Source organism: Pecten maximus, chromosome 4 (assembly GCF_902652985.1).
Source record: "Pecten maximus chromosome 4, xPecMax1.1, whole genome shotgun sequence".
In the NCBI taxonomy this organism is placed as follows: Eukaryota; Metazoa; Mollusca; class Bivalvia; order Pectinida; family Pectinidae; genus Pecten; species Pecten maximus.
The window spans coordinates 39,186,668-39,205,311 of record NC_047018.1 but is presented as its reverse complement, the minus strand read 5'-3'; the positions used below and the strand labels follow the sequence as shown (position 1 = coordinate 39,205,311).

The 18,644-nt window shown below is 34.6% G+C and overlaps 1 protein-coding gene across 2 annotated transcripts in view; it reads left to right on the top strand.

Annotated features, from left to right (window-relative positions):
- Positions 1 to 271: 271 nt before the first annotated feature.
- LOC117326051 (peroxidasin homolog) overlaps positions 272 to 18,644 on the top strand; it is a 46,712-nt gene continuing 28,339 nt past the window's right edge. For both annotated transcript variants that reach the window (XM_033882646.1, XM_033882645.1), the window contains exon 1: positions 272 to 698. In XM_033882646.1, the coding sequence (XP_033738537.1) occupies positions 529 to 698 (170 nt within the window). In that variant the 5' untranslated portion in view covers positions 272 to 528. The remainder of the gene's footprint in view (positions 699 to 18,644) is intronic.

The following is an 18,644-nucleotide window of genomic DNA, read 5'->3' as shown; positions in this document are numbered from 1 at the left end:
GAATATGTATAACTTTTGATATTAGTTGCAATACAGAGTTTACATTTTTTTGTCTGAAATACCCTCCTACGTTTATGCCCCAAGAGTGATTCATAATGCTTATGGAATGTAACTTTCTTTCTCTCTCTCTCCCCTTTAAAACCATCTCTGGGTGATTTATCGATAGAGTCCTTGGAGATATAACTACGCCGAAGAAAAAATCGCTGTTGTATGCGTGTAGTATGACCCTTCACGTGAACAAAGTGATGTGTGTTTCTCTCTGCCCCCGCGGATGTGTGTAGACCGCCCGGTCGTCGTTCACTTGATGTGACAGCAGTCTAATGCGATCGGCAGTGAACTATATTTAGTTGTTGTAAGTGTGTATAGCTATGAGCCGGTGCCGATGTGTGTAATATGCACGATGTCTGTATGAAATGAGATTCTCAATTTTTATCCTATGTCAACAGTATAAACCTTTGGAGTTTACCACGGATTAAAATCAAAAGGACTCTTGAAAAATCGATTCAGGAGATAGTGAAATTTAAAAATATGGTTGGACGTGAAATGAAAATTTTACTTTTTCTTTCTTTGTGTGTGCTTGTTCAAATGCAGGAGCGTGATTGTCCCACTAAATGTGTGTGTTTTCGGACGACAGTGAGATGTATGTTTCTTCAATTGGACGCTATACCATCGCCGCTACCTGCGGACACCACCGTTTTGTAAGTACGATCTTTGATTATATTGGCGAAGGAGACTTTTAACATATACTGCTCGACCATTGGTACTTCAACGAGTGAAAAATCTAATAAAAGAATTTTAATAGGGTCTTTATCAGCTTAGATTCAATAGAATGGTAACGACCTTTTGGCGAATAAATCCCTGCTAAGCAGACAGATATCTCCAGGAGGGATACCAAGCACGAAATCACCACCAGACTACATCTGCATAATTTACTTGCGGGAGATTGAATATATCAAGATAGATTTTTTATTTATAAGTCGTTAAGATAGTTTGTGAATGTTGTCTAGCTTATCATTATCCGTAAAATGTGTTATGGATAAAATAATTGAGAAACTTGTCAGAAGTTATATAGAGTTCAACTAACACATGTTAAATGTTTAAGTTGAAAAAACAGCTGTTTTTTGTCACTTACCTCTTTCTCGACCCAACCGACAGGGTTTGGAACAGCAAGCCTACACGGAGGTTGAAGCTATAGACATTTAAAAGACCCCTATTAAACTTGCACCAAATTTTCATTTACAACTTTGAAATGTTAGAGATGTTTGAAATGTTTTATATTTACATGAAATCAATAAGTTCTATCAATAATACACAGTGTGTCCTGGGGGTAGGGATGGGGGGGGGGGGGGGGGGGGGGGGGGGGGGGGGGGGGTATACCTCGCCATGTTCATATACGTATATATATGTATAGTTTACGTGTATGTGATAGTATGATAGACTCAAATATAGGTCTTAAATAAAACACATTACATTGTAATGATGGATTGCTAAGATAATCTTGAGTGGAAGGGTAGGTGTGAAGTGTGTCTAGGTGAAATGTACCTAGTATTTCTGATGATAGCTTCTAGACAAGGGATAAGCAGAGATCCCGAAGGCAGAAAATCTGTCTGGAACGTCCACGTAACTAGCACGGCAGACGAATTAACTACTTAAAGCTGATGTGTATAATACTTTAAAGCTTACCATACATATGCGTCTATAGATCGGTATCAGTTTAATACACGAAATGGAATTTTTTTTTAAAGTTTAAAATTTAGCTGAATACGTGCTTACGTACCAGACTGTACATTTTAAACATGTCTTAATCATATTACCAGATTTATTGTATAAATAGACCTACAGTGTAGATGTATGAAGGAAAATAAAAAAAAAAGAAAAATAATCAAAGAAAAAGAAGGAAAGAACAAAGAATGGTGCCGGTGGTGGTAAAGTGTTTTGAATTGGTGTAGTATTGTGTAACGTCCTATCAACAGCTATTATAAGGTCATATAGGAGCGGAGGTCAATGACGTCTGCTAGTATATATATAACTAATGAAGTAATAAGTAGCTGGTAACAAAATCGAACATTGACCTTATGTATCATTGGGGTTTGTATGAATGAAATTTACAATTGTATTTTATCCTTGCGAACGTTTACACCGACACGGGATACCGTCCGCACCATACAGCTTACTCATCCACTTACACTTGGAGTGAATGATTAATGTTTTCTGAAGCACCTATTGCCGGTGGCTGAATCCTTTGTGTAACAAAGGTCCCTGTTGTACATCTATTCCCTTTTTAATGAGAAATAGTGGGCGGGGCATTGTCCTGAGGCCGGACAAGTGTCATTGGTCAAAGACTGACTTCACACAGTCAACAGTGATTGTACCTGACTGTGATCTTAGAAATGATTCTCATTCAAATATACAAGAAACATAACAATATCAATTTTTTCATTTCATTTTAATATTAGATATTATATTTCACGCCTATTTGAATACATTTCGAGATGTAATTGACCAAGAAATTGACAAAAGCGAAGCCCGCTGAATATAATTTCTATTTTTGAAATATGCACTTATAATGTATGAACGCAACACCCCATGTGTGCAGTTTCAATTTCATTTCAGATTGAAAAAAACCCAGCTTTATCCTTAGGTATGTTTAGCCCTTCTGATATTAAAAACGTTTTAAAACGAATAAATAAGGTAGTGATTTAACATTATAATAACTCAAACAAGTTAGAGACTGTGTTTGGCTAGTATCACCTGTATATAAACCTACCTTTGTGACTCCCAGGAGACCTTTCATTTGATACGGTGCGCTAATATTAACATCATAGGGGGCTGTGAACATACCTGTATGCTATAGGTGACACATACAGGTGTATTGTACAGGTGAGAGAGGATGTACCTGTAATAAGTTAGGTGAATTTACCTGACATATGTAGTTGTCTGTCTCTGATAAGTATATTTGCTCAAAGTAAACAAGTGAATGATTTAATCAAACCCGATCGATCGCGAGGTGATCGAGATCATTCCACAAAGTTAACCTTTATGGTTTGGGTTCAACTTGCAGAATCGAGATCATTCAAATACTTATATCAAATTATATCGCTAATATTTTATTTAAGTTTACCTATGTAAAAGTATCAGTAATAGAATCACAGGTTTTATGGCATGGTTTTGAAATTCACACTTTGAAGAGACCATAGTTGGTTCTGTGTGGACGGTACTGTCACATGACGGGCTGCCTATAATTTGGGTGACCTATATATTGTGTATCTCAGTACAGGAGAGATATATAGCAGGGCGTGCTGCTTTACATAATGGTATTTAAGATGTTGAATAAATTGGTTCAGATAAAGATAAATAATACATGTATGTTGATTTGAATGATTCTTCCGTCAGTTAAACGTTAGATTAGGTTGACATATTCAATTCAAACAATAAACATTGTATTTGCGAGCATGCATCACCATTCGATTTTGTATTCAAAAGACAGGCATCCAAGATATTGCCCAAAGTTAAAAGTTTATGTATTCTGTGTTAAATTGATACACATATATATTTATATATTACATATCAAAACAAAATAAGGCATTTATTCACGGAGTAACTTGATAATGAGTTCCGATATTCTCGATTGGTTCGTATCGTTTAACGTCCTATCAACAGCTATGGCCGATAAAGGACAGCCTGGCCCAGGTCTGACTGACGACACCACAGGGGCTTGGCACGATTTTCCAAATGATAGTCTATATATATATGTATATAGTACTATATACATATTGGAAAATCGTGCCAAGCCCCTGTGGACGACACTGCATATCTCCTCCCCCGTTCACTGTTGACACTTGATGCACACAATACATGTTACTAGTTTTGGATACCACACAGTAAATGTTACTTGTTATACCACACAGTAAATGTTACTAGTTTTGGATACCACACAGTAAATGTTACTTGTTATAACACACAGTCAATGTTACTTGTTATAACACATAGTAAATGTTACTTGTTATACCACCACAGTAAATGTTACTTGTTATAACACACAGTCAATGTTACTTTCATAACACACAGTCAATGTTACTTGTTATAACACACAGTCAATGTTACTTGTTATAACACACAGTAAATGTTACTTGTTATACCACACAGTAAATGTTACTTGTTATAACACACAGTAAATGTTACTTGTTATAACGCTCAGTAAATGTTGCTTGTTATAACACACAGTAAATGTTACTTGTTATAACACACAGTAAATGTTACTTGTTATAACGCAGAGTAAATGTTACTAGTTATAACACACAGTAAATGTTACTTGTTATTACACACAGTAAATGTTACTAGTTATAACACACAGTAAATGTTACTTGTGATAACACAGAGTAAATGTTACTTGTTATAACACACAGTAAATGTTACTTGTTATAACACACAGTAAATGTTACTTGTTACAACACACGGTAAATGTTACTTGTTATACCACACAGAAAATGTTACTTGTTATAACACACAGTAAATGTTACTTGTTATAACACACAGTAAATGTTACTTGTTATAACGCTCAGTAAATGTTGCTTGTTATAACACACAGTAAATGTTACTTGTTATAACACACAGTAAATGTTACTTGTTATAACACACAGTAAATGTTACTTGTTATAACGCTCAGTAAATGTTGCTTGTTATAACACACAGTAAATGTTACTTGTTATAACACACAGTAAATGTTACTTGTTATAACGCAGAGTAAATGTTACTTGTTATAACACAGTAAATGTTACTAGTTATAACACACAGTCAATGTTACTTGTTATAACGCTCAGTAAATGTTGCTTGTTATAACACACAGTAAATGTTACTTGTTATAACACACAGTAAATGTTTCTTGTTATAACACACAGTAAATGTTACTTGTTATAACACACAGTAAATGTTACTTGTTATAACACACAGTAAATGTTACTTGTTATAACACACAGTAAATGTTACTTGTTATAACGCTCAGTAAATGTTGCTTGTTATAACACACAGTAAATGTTACTTGTTATAACGCAGAGTAAATGTTACTTGTTATAACACACAGTAAATGTTACTTGTTATAACACAAAGTAAATGTTACTTGTTATAACACACAGTAAATGTTACTTGTTATAACACACAGTAAATGTTACTTGTTATAACACACAGTAAATGTTGCTTGTTATAACACACAGTAAATGTTACTTGTTATAACGCAGAGTAAATGTTACTTGTTATAACACACAGTAAATGTTACTTGTTATAACACACAGTAAATGTTACTTGTTATAACACACAGTAAATGTTGCTTGTTATAACACACAGTAAATGTTACTTGTTATAACACACAGTAAATGTTACTTGTTATAACACACAGTCAATGTTACTTGTTATAACACCACACAGTAAATGTTACTAGTTATAACACAAAGTAAATGTTACTTGTTATAACACACAGTAAATGTTACTTGTTATAACGCAGAGTAAATGTTACTTGTTATAACACAGTAAATGTTACTAGTTATAACACACAGTAAATGTTACTTGTTATAACGCTCAGTAAATGTTGCTTGTTATAACACACAGTAAATGTTACTTGTTATAACACACAGTAAATGTTACTTGTTATAACACACAGTAAATGTTACTTGTTATAACGCTCAGTAAATGTTGCTTGTTATAACACACAGTAAATGTTACTTGTTATAACGCAGAGTAAATGTTACTTGTTATAACACACAGTAAATGTTACTTGTTATAACACACAGTAAATGTTACTTGTTATAACACACAGTAAATGTTACTTGTTATAACACCACACAGTAAATGTTACTAGTTATAACACAAAGTAAATGTTACTTGTTATAACACACAGTAAATGTTACTTGTTATAACGCAGAGTAAATGTTACTTGTTATAACACAGTAAATGTTACTAGTTATAACACACAGTAAATGTTACTTGTTATAACGCTCAGTAAATGTTACTTGTTATAACACACAGTAAATGTTACTAGTTATAACACACATTAAATGTTACTTGTTATAACACACAATAAATGTTACTTGTTATAACACACAATAAATGTTACTTGTAATAACACACAGTCAATGTTACTTGTTATAACACAAAGTAAATGTTACTTGTTATAACACAGTAAATGTTACTTGTTATACCACACAGTAAATGTTACTTGTTATACCACACAGTAAATGTTACTTGTTATACCACACAGTAAATGTTACTAGTTATAACACACAGTCAATGTTACTTGTTATAACACAGAGTAAATGTTACTTGTTATAACACACAGTAAATGTTACTTGTTATAACACACAGTAAATGTTACTTGTTATAACACACAGTAAATGTTACTTGTTATAACACAGTAAATGTTACTTGTTATAACACACAGTAAATGTTACTTGTTATAACACACAGTAAATGTTACTTGTTATACCACACAGTAAATGTTACTTGTAATAACACACAGTCAATGTTACTTGTTATAACACAAAGTAAATGTTACTTGTTATAACACACAGTAAATGTTACTTGTTATAACACACAGTCAATGTTACTAGTTATAACACACAGTAAATGTTACTTGTTATAACACACAGTAAATGTTACTTGTTATAACACACAGTAAATGTTACTTGTTATAACACACAGTAAATGTTACTTGTTATAACACACAGTAAATGTTACTTGTTATAACACACAGTAAATGTTACTTGTTATAACACACAGTAAATGTTACTTGTTATACCACACAGTACATGTTACTAGTTATAACACAAAGTAAATGTTACTTGTTATAACACACAGTAAATGTTACTAGTTATAACACACAGTAAATGTTACTTGTTATAACACACAGTCAATGTTACTTGTTATAACACACAGTAAATGTTACTTGTTATAACACACAGTAAATGTTACTTGTTACAACACAGTAAATGTTACTTGTTATAACACACAGTAAATGTTACTTGTTATACCACACAGTAAATATTACTTGTTATAACACACAGTAAATGTTGCTTGTTATAACACAGTAAATGTTACTTGTTATACCACACAGTAAATATTACTTGTTATAACACACAGTAAATGTTACTTGTTATTACACACAGTCAATGTTACTTGTTATACCACACAGTAAATATTACTTGTTATAACAGAGTAAATGTTACTCGTTATACCACACAGTAAATGTTACTTGTTATAACACACAGTAAATGTTACTTGTTATAACACACAGTAAATGTTACTTGTTATACCACACAGTCAATGTTACTTGTTATAACACACAGTCAATGTTACTTGTTATAACACACAGTAAATGTTACTTGTTATAACACACAGTAAATGTTACTTGTTACAACACAGTAAATGTTACTTGTTATAACACACAGTCAATGTTACTTGTTATAACACACAGTCAATGTTACTTGTTATAACACACAGTAAATGTTACTTGTTATAACACACAGTAAATGTTACTTGTTATAACACAGTAAATGTGACTTGTCATAACGCTCAGTAAATGTTACTTGTTATAACACAGTAAATGTTACTTGTTATAACACACAGTAAATGTTACTTGTAATAACACACAGTCAATGTTACTTGTTATAACACACAGTAAATGTTACTAGTTATAACACACAGTAAATGTTACTTGTTATAACACACAGTAAATGTTACTTGTAATAACACACAGTCAATGTTACTTGTTATAACACACAGTAAATGTTACTAGTTATAACACAGTAAATGTTACTTGTTATAACACACAGTAAATGTTACTTGTAATAACACACAGTAAATGTTACTTGTTATAACACACAGTAAATGTTACTTGTTACAACACAGTAAATGTTACTTGTTACAACACACAGTAAATGTTACTTGTTATAACACACAGTAAATGTTACTAGTTATACCACACAGTAAATGTTACTAGTTATAACACACAGTAAATGTTACTTGTTACAACACACAGTAAATGTTACTTGTTATAACACACAGTAAATGTTACTAGTTATACCACACAGTAAATGTTACTAGTTATAACACACAGTAAATGTTACTTGTTACAACACACAGTAAATGTTACTTGTTATAACACACAGTAAATGTTACTAGTTATAACACACAGTAAATGTTACTTGTTATAACACACAGTAAATGTTACTTGTTATAACACACAGTAAATGTTACTTGTTATAACACACAGTAAATGTTACTTGTTTGATGACACACAACAAAAATACATTGCATATCCTCACCAGACGATTAACATTGCAAATAAAGTAACTTACCATTGATCATTACTTGTACCCATGATACGCAGGAAGTCTTAATAGTTAAATTCAAATAATGAAAACATTAATAAATAAATAATTAAAAAAAATTAAACAATAGAAACAAATTAATTAAACCAATCAAACACTCTTAGAATATTCTCACTGATAGAATAAGAACATTAAAACATTTAACTTTTTTCTGTGTGGCTATGGGCCGAGTAGAATAAGTTGATCAAATTATTTTGCTTTCAGGCGATTTCCCTTTCACCTTTAAGTGAAAGATGTCCTCATTGATTGGCCGAGTAAAACCGCTTTGGTCACTTTTATTGAGTTAACCATTTTAGAATAGATTCAATTACCGATTATAAAACTCTTAAGTTGAAAATGTGGCTATTTCTATAAGGATATCATGATGGCAATGAGATTGGTGATCCGATATCATTGTGTCTGTCCACAATGGCCCCTGTTTGGCGGCAGATCTCACTTCTGTGGAGATCGCATGCTTTATGCGATAAAAGAACGCTAATCTTTATACGATTTGACATACGGGAAAACACGAACGGACCACCCAGCGCCTGATACGATCATTTAATGAACAGGTATACTGTTTACAAACCATCTGGCCAGTCTGTCACCAAATCTGGAAAATACCTAGAATTGTATTGGTATTGAAACCTTAACCCTCTCCCTCCAACCACCCTGCTCTCGTGACCATTGGTTTTGTTTCGACAATCTGATAAAAGTAAGTTTTCATATCTTACGTCAGTAGTGTAGTTTCACCACAGCTGACAGCAGACTCTTAAATCAGTCAATCAGCGACTTTATATCTAGATTGGTTGTTATTGAAGGCCAGTTTAAAGTTCAAAATCCTCACGGTCAGAAAATATTTAAATTTTTTCTATGAGAGACAAAGAAAGGTCACTGTTTTGAGAAATATGACATTGCCCTTAAGCAAAATTTGCATACTTTTGAATTTTGAGTCTACAGTATCGTTATAGCGGATCTGGACTAGGTTGATTACTGATAATAAACCAGGTATATGAGATGATTAAAGATTTTGTCTGTGCTTAGAGATTTTCGGGCAGGTCATTGAATGTCCCTTTTCCCGTACTTTTGGACCAAATCACAATGTTATATACCACATTCAAGGTCAAATGGTATTGTTGAATAGAGGAGCCCATCACGGAGCTGGACTTCCAATTTGGCTATTCATTCCGTCAATGATACAAAATACGCCTACTCTTCTGGAACTTATTTTGGTCTCGATACAAAACCCTGTGACATTGACTAAGTATTTCAGGGACTGGTTGAAATTCCATTCACTATGTAATTTGTAATATACTTATATCGTAATATAATATTATTGTGATATACTTAGACAAATGTGTCCCGACACTTTATCACTAGCCCTCCACCTCTGGGTTGCGAATTCGAAACCCACGTGGAGCAGTTGCCAGGTACTGACCGTAGGCCGGTGGTTTTTCTCCGGGTACTCCGACTTTCCCCAACCTCCAAAACCTGGCACGTCCTTAAATGACCCTGGCTGTGAAATAGGACGTTAAACAAAATAAACCAAACCAGATTTAGACAAAGATACATAAATCATTTCCCACATCTACTCTAAAGCATTTGGTTTCCTTATTTCGACAATAGACATACTAAAGTCAACCTCAAAATATTGCTGTCATCTTTTGGTATGTTCTTAATCTAAGCTAAATGCTGCCTACAATATAAACATACTAGAGGTTCAGTGAAGGATAGAGAGCATCCTCAATGGAATCAACATAGATACTGCGGAAGGCTTCTGCAGACAAAACGAAAGCGCGTTAAATCTGATACCAGGCCAGGTTTAATATATCAGATCTACTATGCTGAAAGGAACTGGCAGGCTCATATCAAAGATAAAAAGAACTAACAGTAGTCTTTATTATTTAAACCCCATGTTCGAACCTCAGTCAAATTCATTTACAATAGGGATATGACCAGCATTTCCTGGCCTGCAAACACTCATCGAAATGTTTGCTTTATAATCTTGGGAGCTCTAGAACTATCCTTCTTTTTCATCTAAACGCGAAACATGAGCCATCATCGTACAGTGCAGAAAATCTTTCACAATCCCGGCATTTAACTGTGTTACACCACTTCCCAAGAATCCTTGCAATGCTTTAGCGCCGGCTTTTCTGGGTGTTTTTTCTTCGGCAAATCATTATCAAACCGGTTACCATTATTCGTCGAACAAAGTAGTATTCAAGTCATGTTGTGATACTCGTGATAGACTTTGACCATGCAAAGGAGACAGAACACTTTCGTCCTCTTTTTGTATGAGTTTAATTTTTTTAAGAGTTACAAAAAAGGAGCGGAGTTAGGAACTGCATGGCTTTGAACTATTTTGAAACCGATTTTGTGAAAAACAATACGAGATTCATGGCAATATTTCCCAGCAGCTTGATTGTTGACATTTCACAGGTACAGCTTTACCTAATTATTTTGTTTCCATATAACATTAGGTTAACATTATCGAAGATCCAGTCTACAGTATACATTACAAATACTGTCCGTCAAATTTTAATGAAGAAATGTACATAGGAGTTATATGATAGCTATCATGATCTTTTCCATTATGTCCTTTTCCATTATACAGCAGGAATATCGAGGTTTGATAATGCTCACGTATTCGTTGTTGACGTGTTGTCATTGATGCGGTTTTCTCTTTGAGAACGTGATATTACTTTGATGTGTATAGCAAGTGAGTGCAATTTCCATTTCTGGACATGTAGTTCCATTGTCTTGATTTTGTTATTCAAGTGTTTTAATGATAATATGCCCTTCTGATATACTTGATACACAATGCCATGTCTGTTCGTTCCGTTCATGATTTGTCTTAATTTTTCAAAAGATATTGTCGATGAAGAAGATATCGGATAGCTTTCTGTAACACATCATCTTGTACACTTCCGGGTTTTTGTGTTAACTTAGTTTATGTTTTAATCAGAATTACGATTTCCTTTAAATGTCAGAATTCTCTGTGTATTTTTGTTGATGTTTCTCCTTCGTTTCATTTAATTTGGTTTTTAATCATGCCTTTGTCTATCAACGTCTCAGTTTTCTCGTTGTAATTAATTTTGCTTACATCGCAAAACTGGTCTTGAATTTGATATCTTCTATTCATTTCTTTAAAAATACCAGACACATTTTAATATTACTCTTAAATTTCGTTTCAGACATAATTTTTTCTTAAAATCACAATGATCCATCAAAAACTGTGAATGTAAAATTTGTGATATTTAAATAAATCCGTATAGCTCGACATATTTACATGCGAGAATGTCACCAAAGCAGATCAAACTGTCTGACAAGTGGGATTGTATACATGACACCAGCCGGTGATAGATATAATATTTACATTAAGATGAAAAGGCTGGGAGTGAGTTCTCCCTCACCTATACTTGCAGGTGTCATCGAGACACAGGTAACACGTATACATTCATTCATCAACAGGTGGGCTATAATTTCCAGGGTAGGAACACGGAGTCGTCGGCTGTTAACGAGTTCATCGCTATTCCTGATACGTACATATTGTCAACATATGAGCATATAGTAAACTGCATCGTGTAGAAGATAAGATTTTATACAAATTTATTCACTCAAAATGTTCTATCATTACCCATATATCATGAGTATTTTCAAGCGCTCTGTCTGCTGAATTATCTGTCTGAACTGTAGTTCAGCGACAGATAAGGGAAACGGATGCATGCTTAAAATACGTACATTTAAAAGATCCGTGTATACTATACAAATCAGTTTTATACATTCACGTTATGCAATGTCATGACAGTATTAGACATCCTTACAATAAATTGCACATAACTATTAAATTCAAATTTACTGCTTACATTATCATTACAAAATTAATTTTATGGCACGTTACTGTGGATGACCGAGATAATTTCGCGAGTGGTTTATTTCAACGATTAGACTAGTTCGTTGGTTTAATGGCACGATACTGCGAGTTTTTAAATTTTCGCGACGAGTTTATTTCTGCAGTGAAAAACCGATGACTAATTAATTTGATGATTCTATACTGTGGATCACTTGATTTTCGTTGGATGTTTGTTTCTGCAGTGAAAACCGTCACTAATTCGTCAATCTGATGACAAATTACTTTGAATGACTTGATTTTCACAAGAAACTTATTTGCTCGGTAAAAACTGATAAGACTCACCAATTAAATAGCAAGATGCTGTCGGTCACATGATGTTCGTGGGAGGTTTGTTTCTGCCGTGAAAACCGCAAAAAGACCTATTCGCTGATGTACATTGTATTTCATCCGCGAATATCAACCTCATATATAGATATTTACAATTAACTTACATGTAAGGGGGAAAACCACGGGTCCATGCATTTGAAATTCAAACCGACAGGGATCATTTGCTAATGGTGCTCGGAAATACAGTATGAGAAGCCGAACTAAATCGTACGTAAATAACAACTAGATAAAACAATTCATGTTTCGATATACTTTTACTAATTTCTCCATGTCAAGGGTTTCAAGATATAGTTTCACTGGGTTTATGTTGGCTTATGTAAAGCAGCAAAATCAAACCAAAACAACAACAACAACAACAACAACAACAACAACAACAACAACAACAACAACAACAACATCGTACAGGTCTACCATCAGAGGAGTTTTGTTCTCAAGAAAATGAATAGGCTTCTTTAACATAAACTCAGTTTTGGCAGAAGAGGAAAATGGCAACAATATTTGTTGCCACGGTAGCCATGATCACGTACGTGCCAATTCGAAAATACTGTGTTGAGCCAAGAATGGGCTTTCGACTCGATCTAGAGAGATGACAGACACAGTTTGATGATAGGAGGGGTAGCTGGCAAGTTGTTCCTTCGAGAGGTTTTCCTCCACCAAGAAAACGCCTCTTGTTCCTTTGACGGCGTCAGAATAAATCCAAATAAATGTTGCTGACAAAGTATAAAACGAGGAATAACAATTAGCTTAATGTATAGGGTCTGTGTATCTTTAATCTGTCTTGGCACGCTGATTTATGGACATTTAACAAAGAATTACATAATATTCACAAAATGGCATATTTAAGGCTTCTCGTGTTTCTTGGGATACATCAGATCTATTTTCAAATCATCCTCTTAGACGTGATTTTAATAGGTTACCAGGTAGAGGATGTAATGTAATGTCAGATTTATTTCACAACAATTACGAAACAAGGTACGTTAACTTACCCTAATCACACTTGTCAGCCCGGATGGAAGCGCGCGTGAGGTCTAACTGTGGGGGGAAACCGGGGTAACCGGAGAAATCCCACGTGGTCGGGCAGGTGATCCCACGCATTTTCATGTCCGATCGGGAAATCGAACCCCGACCGCCAGGTGAAAAGCAAGTGTGTTACCACCTTGACACCCGATGACCCTTAGGTATGGTGGCTGACGTGTTTGTGTGGAACACTAATAAGGTAAAACCTTTATTAAGAGAATTAATCCTAGTAGATGAAATTGAATGATGTTTGAAGGTATTTCATCCGGGCACACGTCAATGAAGAAAATTCAATGTGAGATCAAAATTTCATCCTAAAAATACAGAAGAATTGAACAAGTTAGGCATTCATGCATTGAAAACAATGTAAATCGTCATCATTTGTGAAATTGTGACACTTTTTGTTGGACATTTATTTGCCCGTAAAGTCACTTTTGATTAAAGAGTATTATTTTTGGCACGCCACTACCCTTGATATTATAAATAACGAACTGATATCCATAATATACATCTGTTCTCGTATAGTATCAATGTTTTGTAGCGTCAAATGTCCAGAATGACGACGTAATGCTGTATTGACTATATAACAATTTATTATGAATTAGCTACCAAGGCCAAGTCTGCCTGCGTACGAATTACACTTGCTGGCCTCATTACATGCTCTTAATAGGCGAATAAATTTGACATCTTATCATTCCTCTTCTTTCTAATATCTATATTTTACATAACGTCTTCCTTAACACTGCTTAACTTTTGGCCGTCAGTTGAGCGTTTGTCCCTATGAGGAAGGGTTTGGGTTCTATCCCATGGCCGAGACATACCAGAGGTAAAATTAAGTTGCTACTCCTGCTTAACGTTCAGCCTTTTGGGAGTGGAACGGCTTGTTTGCCTTCTGTCAGTATAATGTGACCATGTGGGGTGTTCTGCTGGATGTCTCTGTCAGTATGCTTCAGTGAGGTAGCACTATAAAGTCGGCATCAGTTCCGCGCTATAACAAGGAGACAAACACAAACATATCGCAGCCTCCCAAAACACATGCAAACCGTACAAGCAATCATCGCGAACACAGGGGAGGCCGTCCTTAAACGATCTAAGCTGTTGATAGGTCGTAAAACAATATCTCAACGAAACAAAACAAAACCAAAGCTAAGTACACGTGTCAAGTCAGAATACTGGCATGACCTGTCATGTACAACCTAAAATATGCGCAAATTGTGCGTTTTCATTTCATGGTTGTTTCTCCTCCCGGCAGCCTGGCTTGGTTTTTGCTTAAATGCAGAATAATGACCCGGAAACAAAGGAGGGGTACCAATTTGGGCCCTCTGGTGGCTATCACCGATAAGTTTTAATTAAGTTTTAATTTTATGTTATATCATGGCCACTTAACCTCAAGGTGTTTATATGCAAGAAATAAAACGTATCGGTGAAGGCCACCACAGGGCCCAAATTGGCATCCCCCCTTTCTTACGATTTGTGCCCTGATAGTATCAACAGTGTTTACTACCATTGCAACTTTGCATTTTATTCATACTGAATAATAACTGTCTTCCAAATCAATTTTACAAATAAATAATTGAAAGAATGGTGACATTTGGCTATACATGTATATGCGATAGTTCCTAGAGGGTATTAATCTCTTCATCTCAATCAGAAAAGGTAGCATGCACCTTCAGTTTTACCTTTCGATAATTTTGCGTGTTGGATACTCGTTAATGTGACTTGTGATCCCGATATCTCCACCCCTGCTCTCATTTTGAGAACGTGACCTTAACTGGATTTTATTTACATCATGGCGTTTGGCGATGAAGATAGTATCATCTTTCAATAGATATTGAGAATTAGATATAGCAGTGCCAGAAATGAATTTAACTGTATCGTACAGCTCTTTTAAAATGGTAACTGAAAATATGTAATAGATTGTTATGAATGATTGTATATCTGTATTTTATAGAACACGAGTTTACATTGGCAAATGACATTCATGTGCGTTTATTTACATCGTCAGTGTAATTACGAAGATGTATACAGTGAATATATGTGTTAATCAAATTAATCCCTCCTATGGATGTACAACTGTAACATGTGACCCTCGGTGGAGCCTTGGTTTAGATAATAAAGAATATCATTCTTAGGTCGAGATATCTTTGTCACACACTCAAGGTAGGAAAACTTGTTTATGAACTTTTGATGAAGACCAAAGTATCAATTTTCTAAATTACAAATAGAGGAGTAGAATGATCTACTGTAGTAACAATTTATTATTTCTTAAACAAACGATTACGTTCAGATATATCATACATGACGACATATGACATGACGTCATAATCTATTTGGCATGGGTTAATGATCTATGTCATGTTGGAATGATGTGATCGTCCTTGTGACGTCATTGTGGTGGTCGATATCTTTGTGTCTACAAAGCGTCATTATTGCTCGGATATGACGTCATGCAATAAGCATTTGTCGATAGCTACATGGGATGTCATCTTAGATACCAGTGTATCGTGCTGTATTTCATAAGCGTGCGATACACCCTTAAATGAAATACTACTTTTTTTTCTGAATCGTACAGTGTAAACACCATCTTGACTGCTGTTAAACCGAAATAACCGACATTCTAGATAAAACGTGAAGCCTCATTAAACCAATAAAGATTAACTATCACTGCCCCTCAATACAGAATCACGTCTCGTATTTCATACTGTGAGGTGACGTTATAAATCTCCCTGGAGTCTTGGAAAAAAATATCAATAAAAAAAAGGCTGATTTTAATCTCGTAAAACTCAAGTACAGACTAAAAATAAAATTACACTTAATCTAGGCTTATGAAAGTTTATGTAAAAAATCGACAGTTCTGAAGTAGGTTTACAAAGGATATACACGATATGTAATTGCTTACGATAAAAATTATTCAATTACCACACACAACAGATGGTTTTGAAAAATCGGCCTGTTGCTTACAATCATGTACCTCCCTGACAAGATGACCATCTCGCTCCTGGAGGCAGAACACTCATATCTTGGATCCATCCCAAACTTACAGGGTCACGGTTATAGTACGTATCCACCTTAGAACAAAGGCAATACCGTATCTTACCTTTAATATGCCCAGGCACCTGGTCATCGGTATATAAAGCGGTCTTATTATCGAGCATGGGTCTATTATAAGTTAAATACGGTACGCACGCCGTCTTGCATATGCACATGAACATTGCTCATAGCCTTGTTATGCTGAGTAGACATATTCCTAAATAACAGATGATGGTCGGTTGTCTCTGAAAGCGGAAACTACAGAACCACCCTCTCAACCATTATAAGGCTCTCCGTATAAACCAGGTGGTCTGGTAAATCAGACAGGAACTTGGTGAATCACGTTCCAATATTAAACACACCATGTTGTGTGACTGTTGTCACTTTAAAATGGGTGGTCTCTTTCAAAATCAGTCGAGTAAAGTGTCTATCGACACTGAATATTCTCTCTATCTTCGTATAACCGCCATCCATTACAAATTGTCGGTGAGTTTCACCCTGTCAGCTACTGGGCGAAAAAACCCCACATCTGGGGATATATCAACAATTGGTTTGAACGTTTTTATTTGCGTGCATACAGTCATGATTTGTAATTTGCAATTCTACACGTTCAGTGAAAAAACAGTGAACATGAAAGTCTAGCCTTTGTGTATCAAAGTAATTTATTTTGAACTTTAATACAGCACAGCTTCTATACACGACCATCTAAAAAATAAGAATTTAATCCGGACCCTAATGTTCTAGGCTTGTCAGCTTAACGAAATCAAACTCAAATATTAAAATGACATTTCTTTTTTAAGAAATGCCATAAAACAGCAAAAAAGTTGTATGCGTATGATATTTTCCTCTTTAATACTTTTAATAGCATCTTTCTTTTTGTTATTACTTGACTTCTCCATACTAATATCAGACGACATTCATATCAGATTTGAATGACAAAGCCTGATTGTTGATGTCATTCTTAATATGATATGATAATGACGTCATATCAATTTACAAATGACGTCACGCTTCAATGAAGATATAATGATTTACACATACAAATTAGCTACAAATGATTATTTATACTACATAATATAGATAAAATTTACTTTAAGTTTTAGCTTTGAAAAAATACATATATGAAGCATGAGGCAGTCCGGCAACACATGAAATATGCCAAATACCCTATGAGTGCCTAGCAAATTAGTTTAGTGCTTTAATATCCTGGTCAATCGGTGAGTATAACTCATTTTAAAACATGTGATATTTTAAATTTTGCAATGCGGATTCTGGTTGTTTGTTTTGTGCAGAAATATAAAGATTTTAGAGTCCAAGGAAAGTGCTAATTTTATTTCAGCTTCAATATTTCTTAAGATATATCGATAGGAGTTTGCGAGATTTAAGCTAACGAAACAATAGCTAGACTATGTACATAAACTGATGCCTACCACCCGAACTACAAATCATTACTGAAATGTTGGAACGTAACACTTTAATTATAAACGGTAGCAATTTTAATGAACATGATACCCCAAGACAAGGATTTTAAAAACTTTTTAAAGAAAACCTTAATACACCTTTGATTTGAACTTTCGTGATTGTTTGGAACATGACACTTTAATTTAAACACATCGGTATACAGTTTTTTGGCAATTCTATAGCACATGGCACCTTAAAGATTAGACGTGAAAAGCATATCTGTGCGGAACATGACACCTAATTATTTAGGGCTTATTTTTAACCTAATTGAAAAAAAAAATTTGATTTTTTTTAAATTTTGTATCTAAGATAGGACTGTTGGGTGGTGGTTCGACAGATGGCTTAGTAACTACAGAATGTCTGACACGGCTGCAGGACACTTACAAACAGATAATGAGCAATATGGCGCGTCTGCTCGCCCACATCTGTGGAGGGGGACGTCGACGGTGAGGGAGGGAAGGGGACAGGCTATCTCGTCTAACATAAACAGGTTGTCAGCGATATTCATTGTCTGCCCACATCTACGACCTCAAACGTCT